The sequence below is a fragment of the Populus trichocarpa genome, chromosome 3 (genome assembly GCF_000002775.5).
Source record: "Populus trichocarpa isolate Nisqually-1 chromosome 3, P.trichocarpa_v4.1, whole genome shotgun sequence".
Lineage (NCBI taxonomy): Eukaryota > Viridiplantae > Streptophyta > Magnoliopsida > Malpighiales > Salicaceae > Populus > Populus trichocarpa.
In genome coordinates, this window is record NC_037287.2 from 15,745,752 (window position 1) to 15,760,666 (window position 14,915).

At 32.1% G+C, this 14,915-nt stretch overlaps 2 protein-coding genes across 2 annotated transcripts; one reads left to right on the forward strand and one right to left on the reverse strand.

Annotated features, from left to right (window-relative positions):
- Positions 1–2,500: 2,500 nt before the first annotated feature.
- On the reverse strand, positions 2,501–5,288 carry LOC7497859 (DCD domain-containing protein NRP-B). Its single transcript, XM_006385738.3, has 5 exons — positions 4,024–5,288; positions 3,489–3,589; positions 3,271–3,354; positions 3,051–3,161; positions 2,501–2,934 (listed from the first exon to the last, which is right to left on the reverse strand). Exons 1-5 carry the CDS (start codon positions 4,856–4,858, stop codon positions 2,893–2,895), a joined length of 1,173 nt encoding a protein of 390 aa, XP_006385800.1. The 5' UTR covers positions 4,859–5,288; the 3' UTR covers positions 2,501–2,892.
- A 5,417-nt stretch (positions 5,289–10,705) lies between these two features.
- Positions 10,706–13,858, forward strand: LOC7465326 (3-oxoacyl-[acyl-carrier-protein] synthase I, chloroplastic). The gene is made up of 8 exons (XM_002303625.4): positions 10,706–11,109; positions 11,511–11,869; positions 11,954–12,385; positions 12,517–12,690; positions 12,807–12,920; positions 13,069–13,170; positions 13,276–13,342; positions 13,544–13,858. The coding sequence occupies exons 1-8, from the start codon at positions 10,944–10,946 to the stop codon at positions 13,609–13,611; spliced, it is 1,482 nt and encodes a 493-aa protein (XP_002303661.2). The 5' UTR covers positions 10,706–10,943; the 3' UTR covers positions 13,612–13,858.
- The last annotated feature ends 1,057 nt before the right edge of the window (positions 13,859–14,915 follow it).

Sequence of the window (14,915 nt, forward strand, 5' to 3'; positions counted from 1 at the left end):
TAAGAAGATAAGAAAAAAGTTAAAGGTTTAGAATCCTATCTTCAAAGAGGGTTCAAGTATAGTCTGTTTTTGGCAAGAAAGTGTTGAGGAGAGAAATTTGTTGGGGTTATGCTCTTTTATTTAATTAATTTTTTTTCAAATTCTCAAAGCATTGTACCCGCCATTAATTATTTTTTAATTATATTTACTTTAAAAACAAATTTCTAAGATTTATTGGAGCTTAATACCGCACACAGTTTTTATATACTAACTAGACATCCTTAGTTCTTCATCTTACAACTATTTTTTTACATTTTTGATACTCCATCATTTAACATCTAATATCTTAATACTTAAGTTACTGGAGGATTTATCCGACTTATAGTACTCAGCTGCTATAATCTCTTTTATTTTTTTTTTATTAACATGAATATTTGAGTCAGCTTGGACGCACCTCGACTAATTCCACGAGCCCTGAAATTAACGACCATATAAATCTTCAGTGGTCTCCTGAAATTTGTGAGACTCGAATTGACAACGACCATATAAATCTCTAATGGTCTCCTGAAATTTGTGAAACTCGAACTGATAACTTTTAAAAAGCAAAATTAAAATCTAATTTCAGTTAAATTAGATCCTTTAATGTTGATTCTCCTTCCTCGATATATCTGTGAAAGCCTCTCTTGATCCTGATTCGACATTATTCCACATTAAAATACATTGATCTTCCCCGGGATTTCTTACCATGACGAAAGCACAACCCAGGTCTTGAAAATGAGAGGATAATCTTTGGGTGTAGAGATGGGCTTAATCTGAATAGTTTGATTAAATGGACCTGATCAAACCAGGACGCAAGTAGGCCTGCAATGGAAAGGATAGTCTGCATGCACTGAGCTTTAGACCCAAAAGCCATCTTTTATTTGCTATTTATTATTGGGCTAGCTGTTTACCCTCAAATCCAAACACCATTATTGTAAGAGACTCGTGTAATTATTGCCTGGCTTCACGTGGAGACCTGACTCACGCTGCTCGGATTAGAATTTAATAATAATTATAGGTTAACAGGTCATAGTCACCGTCACGTTGCACCTTTCCGACAATTAAAATCCATTGGCTAATTCATTCTAATGGTGGCACGAGATTTAAAGATATGTTTGTTTAAATAAAATTGAAGGAGGGTTGCCTGCTTTTAGCACGACAAACAAATCAGACCCTTCATTTGTTTTATGTTCTGTAGTAAAAATGAGACTTCAACTCTCTTCCGAGGAAAAAAATATAGTTGTTTTATTCGTTTGAGCTGTCAATTCATTTATATTTAAATTGTTTTGCTTGATTGACAAGTGAATTTAGGTTGCATTATTTCAAATGTAAATGGCTTGTGAAAAAGCATGATTTTGTATAATATCGATATTCATGTATACGAAGAGCATCCACCAAACATGAAATAAATAAATAAATAAATAAATTGAAATAAAAGAACTATAGTCGAATCTTGAATTGAATTGGTCCAATTATCTGGATAGAATAACCCCACCAGCCTTCGAGGCAGTTAATGTCTTGTCTTCTTCTTCTTCTTCCTCTTCTTCTTCACTTGTTTGTTTATTCATACAACATCAGTGAAGAATCTGTCAAAGTGATGTTCGGCACATTTTGAATTGGTAGTAGGTGAAGACTTGTAGATCGTCGAAAAAGATGGTGCAGCGCCCAATCTTTGAGTTGAGTCAAAGTTTCGTGATAATTATGTTTTTATTTATTTTTATGTTTTAAAAATATTTTTAAAATAATTAAAATTTTTTATTTATTTTAAATTAATATATTTTAGTATTTTCAGATCATTTTAATATATTAATATTAAAAATAATTTTTTAAAAATAAAAAATATTATTTTAATATATTTTTAAATAAAAATCATTTTAAAAAATAACCGGTATTACTTTTAAATTCTAAACACCCAGACTAACTGCCCCTTCACCTTTCTTTGAGTGACGAAATAAAGCTTTAAGCAGGCAACATCACCCTTGTCAATTTCCATCCCATTTTTGTATGCTTGCCTCTTGTCATAGCCGGACAAATTCAAGAAAAGATCCTAAAGAGCTTGTTTTATTTGTCGGGGGAGATGATTGGATTGAGTTTTGGTTTTCAGAATGAATAAAAATTGCATATAAACATCTCTCCAAATCTCGATCTAAATTATAATGAGAAATAAATCCAGTTATTTGATAAATTAACAAGGTGAGTAATTGTTTTTTTTAAATACATTAAAATAATATTTTTAATTTTTAATTTTAACATGTTATAAAAATAAAAAACTAATAACTAAAAATATTAATTTGAATTTTTTTCAAAAAAAAATTCAATTTTGTTTTTTTTAAATACAATCAAATTACACTCCCGAAACACAACAAAGGATGTGGCAAACGTAGGATTTAGTGCATCAGACAACATATTACAACACACTCAACGTTGAGCTACGCAGGCATTGAAGGATAATACGGGGAGAGGCATGGAAGAACCATGGCTATGAGCTTAAAGTCATCTCTTTCTTTAGTAGTACCATTTATTTCCATTGCTTCTTATGCAAATGGAAAGAAATCCAAACAACAATACATCCTTTATTACAACAACAACAACAACTTAAATAGAAGTCCCATTTATGTTTGTTTGTAGTACTTATTTATACGACAAGCTAGAGAACAGAGAAAGAGGGCAAACAGCCTCCATTCGAAAAGATTATACATCGCCCTGGATTCATTTAATTTTCAGCCTCTTTCCTATTCCCATAATTCATCTCCGAAACCCTCCTTAAAACTTTAGTAAATTGAAGCCAAACAACTATTCTTTATCTTCTACTCTGTTTTCAACTCTTCCTTTTTCACTTTATGTGTGTATGTATGCCCGCATGGAGTCATGTTTTCAAGGGTTTTGTTCTTCAAAGATGTCCAGGAGAGACAACGCCTGAAAATCCAACAAAAAACATAGTTAGGAACTCAGATCTTGTTGAAGAAAATGCAATGAATATTCACAAATACACCGTGCAAGACTCATTTTGGTCACAGTGAGACCCAAATTACCTCTGGTATGTTGAGCTCGAGGCGGAACTTAGGGCCATCATAATGGTGGAGAACTGGCCGGAAAGAGTCCTCTTCCAGTGGCTCGCAAACTTTCCTTGTCATAACTCTCACCTGTACAAAACACAGGTGTTAAATCGACAATGATCCAATATACGAGCCACTTTAAATCACAGGCAGATAATTATCTGGCTAATAACAAGGAGACTTCGGATATATATACCTGAGCAGGGAAGCGTGACTCCCCAAGACATTTCTTGTCTTCCCAGGCTGAGGGATCAATGTTTGTTCCTCCAAAACTTGCAGCCTATACCATCAACGACGTCATTAGTTTATTTAGAAGGAATGCTCTATCATTTGTAATCACAGCCATAAAGCGAAGAACAGGTGAAAACTGCTTAAATCTCATGCAAAGAAGAGGTAAAGAACTGAGAAACAAACCTCAAAAACTCCATGGAGCTGGTGAGTGGAGTAGTTGTAAAGGAAAAGGGGCAAGCCCGGAGTGATCTGCCTCACTGAATCGCGGTATCGGGGAGGCAAACCTACACAAATTCACGCGGTTGTTTAGAATTCAAGAACAACAAAAACCACTTCAATGGTGATAACAAAGAATTAGTGAAGAGAATATCAATAAATTCAACAGGGTTCAAATAACAACCGAGCAATGAATTTCTATCTTTTTATTTGTAGAACAAATCAAACTATGCCTCTCAGCTAAAAGAACCAGATTACTGGGGGGGAAACCCTAAAATTTCGCACCTAAACTTTATTATGGCTTAACATCTCCAATTAAAAAAAAAACTGTTTTTGCATACAAAAATCTAGCTGTTACAAAAAGAAAATAACTAGATCGAATCTTCAAAAGACCAGAACTTTGTAAAAAAAATAAAAGAAAATTAAAAGAACAAAACATGCCATATAACACAGAAATACACTAAAAAAAAAGAATAACAGAAATGAAATTTGACAAACTTACCAAAAAGCTCTCTCTTGAGATTCTCTGCCATGGTATCATTGTTGCAGACAAAGATATATCCACCAATTGTTTCATATCTAGGCAGAGACTCAGATGGTGGTAGTGTCTTAAACCTCTTATCAGCAGCACTCTTATTATCATTATTATCGTTACTGTTGCTCTTCTTGTTGCTATTCTTTTTGCCACTCTTGCTTCCAAAATCATCATCTCCTTTGTTCTTGCTACCCTTCACACTAATATTAAGGTTGTTGTTATGGATGTTATTGTTCTTTGAATAGATCCCATTACTGAATCCTCCATTGACCCCAAGGTTTTTGTGAGATCCACCAACAACTTGACCCATAGGTCCAATTGGACTGACACCATAATTGTTGGCACTAGACCCCATCTTCCATCCATCATTGAACACATTCAAATCAGATCCTTTTGGCTTCAGATTATATACATCATTGAACACATTCAGGTTAGATCCTTTTGGCTTCAAATCATTGACAGAATTCCACCCTTCATTGAACAGATTCAAGTTAGACCCTCTTGCCTTCAGATCATTAACAGGGTTCCATCCATCATTGAAAAGATTCATATCAGAACCCTTTGGCTTCAAATCACTAATCGGGTTCCATCCATCATTGAAACTATTCAAATCAGAACCTTTTTGCTTCAGATTGTTAACTTCAGCACCAACTCTGATATCAAAATTCCTCCTTTGATCTGGCCTCTTAGATCCAAATGAATTGCTCCAAATTGAGTCATTGAGTGACAGATTACCTAAATTTGGTGTCTGCACCCTCAGTTGATCACTGAATTGATAAAATGATTGCCGGTTGTTCTCCATTTCTTACTTCAATTCCCTTCAAAGACAAACAAAAAGGCAAATGGGTTTTCGAGGATGGATAGAAATATAAAAGTTTTAAAGTAAAGAAAATGTAAGGAGCAGGGAAGAAAACAGAGGTGAGAGTTTTGGATTTTGATGTATGAAGAGGAGAAAAGGGAGTATTAATAGGTGAAGATTAGGTTAAAAGTGTGGAAATTTCCTGGAAATGGCTAGGATTTTATATGACTTTCAAGATTGCGTGTGGATTTGTCAAGGAGGAAAGCTACAAAAGATTTGTGAGTTTAATTGGTCAAAACAGTATACTGCGTGTAACAAATCAATTACTGCAAAAGGGGTTTTGATATTAGTATTTACAGATGGGGGGTAAACACCACGATTGCTGGTTTGTGACAAGGGACTTGCTTGTTATTACGGTTCTATGTTTTTTACTTTTCTTTTTGCGAAAGTTTTTGAAGTTTGAAGAAATAAGTATTTGCAATTAATAATTATTGGTGTGGATTTTGCAGTTGAGCAAAAATGACAACGATACGCGGTTTGGAAGTGGGGTAGGAAGGAGAAGGGGCAAGAGAGAGAGAATGGAGGTGGACTATCTAGAAGGTCAGTTTCTACTTCTTGGATCCCATGTACAAGATTTAGTTCACACTTGGGAACTTGTCTTCGCTTATGTGTTAAGGCTTGAGGGAGGGAGAGAGAGAGAGAGAGAGAGAGAGAGAGAGCATAAAAACAAAATTGCAATCTTAGCACTCCAGTCCAGTGCTTTTAAAAAAACAAAATTGAGTCCTTATATTTATGGCTGGGAGGTCAAATTTGAATTGTAATCATTTGTTCAACATGTGTCAAGACTCTAGAGGACAACCATTGGACACGTGACACGTTCCTATTAGCCATCAAACTAAATGAAGTTGGTCCTTCTAAAGAACAATATATATTTCCCACTACATTAAAAATATTATTAATTGATATATTATTTAAAATATTTTTTATTGTTATATACAATAATTTTCTTTATTTTTTTCACAAGCCGAAGGAAAAACAACGCAAAAGTGTCATTGCTGAGGGCTTTTATATTTGATGCTTTTTTTTTCCCATTTTTCATGGTTTTTTTTCCAGTCGTTCATGATGTTATTCTGTGTGTTTTTCTTTCTTCTATTTATTCTATATTAAAAAAAATCTTTTAATTGGTCATTTAACATTGTGATAAAAAGGGATATGTTTTATTTACCTTGCAGACCAGTATAAATGCGCCATGTGTTCAATATGGTAGCCTCTAAAGTTTTGACATATGTTATGCAAATCACTTTAAAGTCATGACAAAGTCGTTTTCTTTGTGGTTTCTGATAGGGGAGATTTTAGTAAATTTATGGGTTTTTAATGAAACAAAGATAAATCATATGATCTAACCATTGTGTTAACTTAAACTAATAGAAAAATCTAATTAAGAATTCCTTGATACATTGTGACCCTAATCAGACCAAAAATAGATTGAGGTTCTATTTGAGATTACCCCCAGCTGGGGACTTTTTATATATATATTTTTTATTTTTCATGTTTTGTTATTTAAATGAATGTAAAATATATTATAATTAAAAAATAATAATTTACTTTTTAAAAATTTAATTTTTAAAGAAATCAAACACTGAAAAGTATTTTTTAACTTGTTTTTCATGACACTATCAAACATCAAAAATTAATTTATTTTTAAAAAATTTACTTTTTAAAAAAATCATTTTTTAAAATAAAATTACTTTTCAATATGTATAAATATAACCTAAAAACACTTCTGTCGCTTCTTACAAAACTTACGGATAGCTTTGAGTGTTTTTTTTTTAGTATTATAATCCAACCATTCATATACATTAGTTGTTGTCAAATTTAAAATTCAATAAGATTCTTTAATTGAATAGTTGTAGTCAGTTTTAATTTTATTGATAATTATTAATTAACCTAATGAAATTTAAGTTTAATACAGCTAACATCCTATTGAATTTTAAATTGAATATAACTAATCATTTTCACTGATAATTATCCTAATTATTGATTAATTAAAGAATCTTATTTAAATTTAAATTGAATACAAGTATTTTATTAAGGAATCCTATTGAGATTTAAATTAACCACAACTAATTATTTTCATTGATAATTATTATAATCATCAATTAACCTAATCAAATAAGGAATTCTATTGAATTTTAAATAGATTACTATTGATAATAAAATGATATTAGTCATTTTTTTTATTAAAAAAACTTGTATATTTTTTTTAAAAAAAGAGTTGAATTATCCAATCCATTAAAATGTGCTATTTATATAAGAAAAATTATCAAAACTTTAACTAATTTGGAATTGTATTTGAGACAAGTAAGGATGATAGGTGTGTGGAAGGTGAGGCTCCCTTCTAACTTTTAATTGGCCGGTTTAAAAAAGTCTTGGCACTCTTTCTGGTCTCCAATTTCAAACTTGACATCTGTGAGGGTACAGAAGTCGTATCATCACGTGGTATCGTGTGGTTAAGATAAATAGTGTTGACTTGGAATTAGTGTATGTTTTTAACATATACATCGTTTTTTCTAGAATGGTGGACCAATCTTCTCCGCAAACCGCAGAGAACCATTCATTCGCGTTATGCATTACACCCTTTCACCGTTAAAATTTTTTTAAAAAAAAATTATTTTTTTTATTCTAAATTATTTTTTTTATTTTATAATTTTAAATTATTTTGACGTGTTGATTTTAAAAATAAAAAATAATTGTTATTACAATCTCAAATATTACCTTCATCATAGCAATAAACCACGTTCTTTCATGATAGTTTAATTTTTTTAGTTCTTCCATGGTAGCTTAATTTTTTTGATAATAAAAATACCATAGTAATTACACTATACAATAAAAAAATAACAAAAAAACCCTTACTTTTTTCATGGCATCACAGTATTTTCACTATTCATTTGGTTTGCGAAAAAGATTTATATAACCTACCCAGATCAACCATGACCAATATGTCATTGTGAAAAGATGATTCTACCTCAATAACCAAGGCTAATGTTTTTTTAGTGGAGGGACGAAGTGGTCATTTTACTATAGTAATCCACAATAATATATGTTTATTGCTACAATAAAAAAATCACGATTTATATGTTTTTAGAATGATGGTTTTGCCTTGGTAGTTTTCTCTTTCTTAGAGGCAATGACACACATTTCTCACATTTTGATATCAAATGAAAGATTAATGGCACTTGATAAAAATTCTTCAAGAGTTTTTAAATGTGAACACACAAAAAGTTTAGGTGGTTTTGCACAAATAGGTATCTTAATCAAGGCTAATTGAATTGATCACTTTCAAGGTTTCGCCAGAGAAACTCCGATGTAAACTTCATTGAAGATCACCTGAACTTGATAGAGGAGATTCACATCTTTTGTTTGGATATATTCTTGCTTCATTTAGAAATTTGTAACTCCACATTCATTTGCTTGAAAGCGATAACTCAATCAATCTAGAGTTTGAAAATGCAATGGTAATTGATCATAGACAAGATGTTGGAGATTTATATGGAAGAATTGGGATGTAAAAGTTCAATTTCATAAAAATGAGGTTGTAGAGAGAATGTTCATCTTCCATTTGCAAAAAACCTTGTGCTATTTGGAGGTTTAGAACTCCATAACGAGCTATTGCAAGGTGTCAACGTGATCGTCCAAAACTACTAAGGAAAGAGATGAATAATGGATGAACGACGTGTAGTTTAGGTTAAACCCCTGAAAATTAAGATTTTTAATTTGGGATCTGACAGATTTCATTTTAGTCTCTATTCTTTCAATTACTTTTAATTGCATCCATAATTGTCTCACAAACTCTTAATTTCATGCAATTTCACATTTGCCAAACTCAATCATCAGTCCCAAAGTTTAACGTCATTTTCATCTTAGTCCTTAGTTTTTTATTTGTGCATTTGGTCCCTTAATTGATCATCAAACTTTTAATTTTCTTCAATTTGATCATTGATTTTGTTAATTTCAGTCTTTGAAGTCTCGCGACTTTTATAATTTGGTCTTTGGTTTTTAATTTTTTCAATAAAACTCTTAATTGGTTATCAAACTTTAATTTTTCACAATTAAACCCCTTATTTGACTAATTAAACTTTTCAAAGTCCAATTTCAGTTCAAACTTGAATTTCTTCCAATTAACACCCAAATTGACTCCAAAATAGTAATTTTTCTTGCAATTAAGTCCCTCAAAAAATTAATTAAGCCTTTTAAAATCCTCACTGAGTCTGTAATCATTCAAATCTATATCTCTTTATCCCAAATAAAAATATTTTCACCGAATAAGTCTTTTGTCAATCAGAATTTAGTCATCAAATTTATCAATCTTGTACATTATTGTTCTCTAACTTTTTCACTTGTCATTTTGGTTCTTAACCACCAACTTGGACAATCTTCTAGGCTTTCTTTATGTGTATCCTCTTGTATTTTTGGATTTTCTTTTTCTATTTTTTTTCTTAATTTTTTTACGGGTAAAAAATTGATAACAACAATTATAGTGGATGTCTCTTCTTTTTCTAAGATATAACCTAAGAATTTATATTTTATAATTAATATAAATAAATAAATTAAAAATATTAAAATAAATCAAACTTTCACTTCAAAATGAATAGTTGTAAGCTATTATTTTTAATATAATAATGGATTTGAATCCCTAACAATCATAATCATAAATTTTATCAGTATAATCTCATTTAATCCGTTCATCCAGTCTTAAAAGACTCTCTTTTATCAATCTTACACGTTAGATGTTTTTTTTAATTGTATTGAAAAATATGATATCTTAATATTCAATTGGAATTATTTTTCCACGTGTTGAAGTATTTTGAGAAATCTAAAAGTCATTATACAAACATTAAAAAAATTATTCTTATATTAATTAATTTTTTTTTCTAATTAACATTCTACATAAACTTTCACTTTATAGTACAATTTATTGAGTGCTTAATACAATTAATTTTAGCTACTCAAGAATTAAGGGTTGTTATTCTTCTTCCATGACTGGTTTATAATAAACATAATTTAATTTTAAATAACATTGAATATTAAAATACCGAATTTGAAAATTCAATGAGAAAGAAACTAGCGGTGCTATTTTTTAAGAAAATCTTGTAATAATAAATATTAAAAATACATAGGAGTCATTGAATTAATTGAATCTCACATTAAAATCAAGATTTAAAAACAATTATTTTTTTCTCGAAACTTATTATTATCATTATATCACTGCTGACATTATTCATATGCGCCTCAACATCGAAACTACTTGGGTTCAAGACTTTATAATTCCCACCGAAATGATGGTTGAGTTTTGGACCTTTTGGTCACAAAAGCATCGCGGGCCTCAGCATTTAAGTGAAGTTTAGGTGTTTATTTAGTGTTTGAATTTATTTTTTAATTTTTTTTAAAATTATTTTTTTAGTATTTTTAAATTGTTTTAATATATTAATATCAAAATTAAATTTAAAAAAATAAAAAAAAATATTATTTTAATATATTTTTAATTAAAAAGCACTCACAATTACATGCTTATTTTATATTTTAAAAATATTTTTGAAAAAAATTAAATATTTTATTTTTTAAAAATTATTTTTTTAGTATTTTTAGATTTTTTTAATGTATTAATATAAAATTTAAAGAAAAAGTAAAAAAAATATTTAAAAATATTTAAAAATAAAAAATATTGTTGTTCCTGAAAATATGTGTGTTTAACTCGGCCAACCGGGCGACATGATTATCACAAAGCAATGAACAAACCGCAAGAACCGGTAAGCATTTATAAGTGCCAGCCGAAGTTGCGAAAGGTAGTTGTTCAGGGTAGTTAACCGGCTTCAACAAAATGAGGGGGGCGAAAAATACAACTATTATGCTATTATCGCCCAAGTATTCTTGTTGGCGGATTCTCCAATCTTAAAAATTAAACCATCTAACGAAACCCATTCTTTGTCAAGTCCTTCTCTTGCACTGATAACCCAAAGTTGAACAAGTTTTTAAATCATCCAAGCTTTACCCAGAGAGGAGAAGGAAAGTGGCAGAGAAAGAAAGAAACATGGCAGGCGTTGCTGGTGCTGCTTGCTCTTCTAATGTACTGTTTAGAAGCAGAGAAGTGGGGAACCATGGAGCTTCCATGGCTCCATATAATGGGCTTAGACCAGTTGTAAACATGCAAATGGCTCCAACAGGGAGTAAGCCGAGTGGGTCCGTTTCTACTCCAGGTATGAGTCTATTAAATTGTGCTTCGTTTTTTTTCTACCTTGCAATGCACCTAAAATGACAAGTAATGATGCTACTTAGAAATGTTTTGGTTGTCTATAAAATGCAGTTAGCAACATATATAGGAGCCAAAAGAAAATGTCAGAACTCATGTTCAACATGTTTCTGCCAAGGGTTGGAAAAGAGAACCCCGATTATAACAATGTTCTAACACACGCTTAGAATGGGAAACTATGTTTGTGATTCTGAATTTTCTTCGTCATTGGTTCATCTTTCTAGTAATTTTCCTACATTAACTTGGGAGACGAACTATTAAGCATAGGAGTATTCAGTATGACTGTGTTCAATTTTTACACTTTGACCTCTTATAGGATTTAACTTTGGTTGAATTTACCATGTTCAGCTTCAAAATTAAGAACGGTTAGAGCCATGGTATCTCAAACTGTTTCAGCCCCAAAGCGTGAAAAAGATCCCAAAAAACGAGTTGTAATTACAGGAATGGGACTAGTCTCAGTTTTTGGTAGTGACATTGATACGTTCTATAACAAACTCCTTGAGGGAGAGAGTGGGATCAGCCTGATTGACAGGTTTGATGCTTCAAGTTTCTCTGTTCGATTCGCTGGTCAGATTCGTGATTTTTCTTCCAAAGGATACATTGACGGGAAAAATGATCGTCGTCTTGATGATTGCTGGCGGTACTGTCTTGTTGCTGGCAAGAGGGCCCTCGTAGATGCCAACCTTGGCTCTGAACTGCTTGAAAATGTAAGTCATACCTCAGTTTGCTTAATGTGAATCACCTGAGACCAAGCGGTAACGATGAAATCTCTTGACATGTATGCATTACAGATGGACAGAACAAGAATTGGAGTTCTGGTGGGAACCGGCATGGGAGGCTTAACTGCTTTTAGCAATGGAGTTGAGTCTCTTGTCCAAAAGGGATATAAGAAGATATCTCCATTCTTCATTCCTTATTCCATCACCAACATGGGTTCAGCATTGTTAGCTATAGACACAGGGTTGATGGGCCCTAATTACTCCATCTCAACTGCTTGTGCTACCGCGAATTATTGTTTCTACGCGGCTGCTAATCATATTAGAAGAGGCGAGGCAGATATCATGGTAGCTGGGGGAACTGAGGCTGCAGTCATGCCTACTGGTGTTGGTGGTTTTATAGCTTGCAGAGCACTATCTCAAAGAAATGAAGACCCTAAGAAAGCTTCAAGACCTTGGGACAAGGATCGTGATGGTTTTGTCATGGGAGAAGGCTCTGGTGTGCTGGTAATCTGTACAACTTCCTCCTTCATTATGTTTGAGTACCTATTTGCATCGTATCACTAGACTCGTGTGCATATCAGTAGCGTTTCAACCCTAAGAATTTTATCGGAACTAATTTTCTTCGATGGGAATAGATAATGGAGAGCTTGGAGCATGCAATGAAAAGAGGAGCTAATATAATAGCAGAGTATTTAGGAGGTGCTGCAACTTGTGATGCTCATCACATGACCAATCCCCGTTCAGATGGTCTCGGAGTTTCAACTTGCATAGCTAAAAGTTTGGAAGATGCCGGAGTTTCCCCTGAGGAGGTAGGAGTACTCAATTTCTTCACAGAATGGAAACCTGAATTACACTTTCCTTGAAATAAATTATATATTTTCCCCGTGGATCCAATTGTGTAACTGGTCTAATGTCTGATTTACAGGTGAACTATGTTAATGCTCATGCGACATCAACACTAGCAGGGGATTTGGCTGAGGTTAATGCAATCAAGAAAGTCTTCAAGGACACTTCCGAGATCAAGATGAATGGGACTAAGGTAAGATACGGTGCAGTTGAAATTTACAAAAAAAAAGAGTACATTTTACATCTTTTTGCGATATCCCAATAAATATAAATTGGATTTTACAGTAATCATGCTGGAGAATAACATCAATGCTAGCTAATTTGGTCTTGTCTTGTCTTAGTCAATGATTGGACATGGGCTTGGTGCTGCTGGTGGATTAGAAGCCATCGCAACCATAAAAGCAATCAACACTGGATGGCTTCACCCAACAATCAATCAAGATGTATGAACCACCAACCTTATTTTTCATACTGATTTCATGCTCCATGTTAGTTTACTCAATATACTGCCTGGTGTTTTTCATGTTATATATTACTTGACTCTGCAGAATATTGAGCTTGATGTTACAATTGACACTGTTCCAAATGTGAAGAAGCAACATGAAGTTAACGTTGGTATGTATTCTGTTCTTCTCTCTACATGTACATATGATAGACGTCGGTCCAACATGTAAAGAAAAAATGTCTTACTGGACGTTCAAATGATCAAATAGTGCACGAGTGCACATATACAAATGCAATATCTTGGTGATATATGTTAATATAAGTGCATAGATTGTATGATGATATGTTTCCCCCCCCTTCATTTCATTGCAGCTATCTCAAATTCATTTGGCTTTGGAGGGCACAATTCTGTGGTTGTTTTCGCTCCCTTCACACCCTAATTGAATAAAACTCAAGCCAAGCAGTCTTGCTCCTCCATCCTTGTGAAATTTATTAATTTTGGGTGTCAAAATTGTCTCAAGCATGGCTGATATCGCACAGATATCGGAAAGTCTCTGATTTTTTCAATGATGAGGACTGAAGATAATGTAGCCTTTTTTATCATTTCATTTGCTCTCATAACTATGTATCTTGAGATCAGATTCTGCGTTTTGCAAGTCAATAATAAAACATTCTTGTTGTCTTCGATCCCTTCGGTGCTCTTGTCTACTAATATCGTTTCTATTAGTAGACATACACCATTGGAGTTGTGACTCCATAAATATTGATTATTTTCCCCTCGACTAGGGAAACGTTGAGTTCCTCTCCTAGCTTTCTTATGACCATTGAAAATATGATCTCATGCATTTCTGCTGTCTTCTCTTGGTGTTATTTACTATGGTCTTCCTACTAAAGGATCCACGAACTAACTGGTTAAAATTTTTCCGGAGGAGGATGCAGACATTGTGGTTTAATTATATTTATAAATTTTTTGTAGTTTTAAATTATTTTGTTTTGTGTTTTTTTTTTATTGTTTTGATGTTAAAAATATATCTTAAAAAATAAAAAAATTATTTTAATATATTTTTAAATAAAAAAATATTTTAAAAAATAACTTTTACTACGCTATAAAACATAAACTTAATATTTTCAAAGTTTCAGCTAAGTCATAGTCAATTTGACTATATACCATGTATGGCTGTGGTGTAGCCATTATTATGTCATTCTCAGCTTTTAATTCTGTACATTCACTTGAAACTTATTTGATGTAATGATTCAATCATATTTTTTTAACAAAATAAGTTTAAATTATATTTTTTTATGTTTTTTTTTATGATTTGATGTGGTGATATTAAAAATAAATTTTAAAAAATAAAAATATATATATTATTTTGATATATTTTTAAATAAATATCACTTTAAAAAACAATACCCACAGTATTCTGAAAAGACCAATAAAAAAAAGTTCGAGGAAGCAATAAGAGAATTAACTGAAGAGAAAGAGATAGATACCTGGCAATATAGCAGAGCAAAGAACGGCATGACAATCTTTGCAACTTTCCTTTCACGGAGATTTGTCAAAGAATCAATGTAAAGAAAAGCTACTGGCTGGGGACAAATAGAACCTCTCTAAATTAAAATATCCTAATCTTTAGAGCCGACATTAAAGTTAGCCAAGTTACTGTTGAGCCAGTGAACTTAGAGGAGGAAGCACATGGGTGGCTTGATGTTGACGATGAGAACTTGGGCATTCTTGATTCCTCCA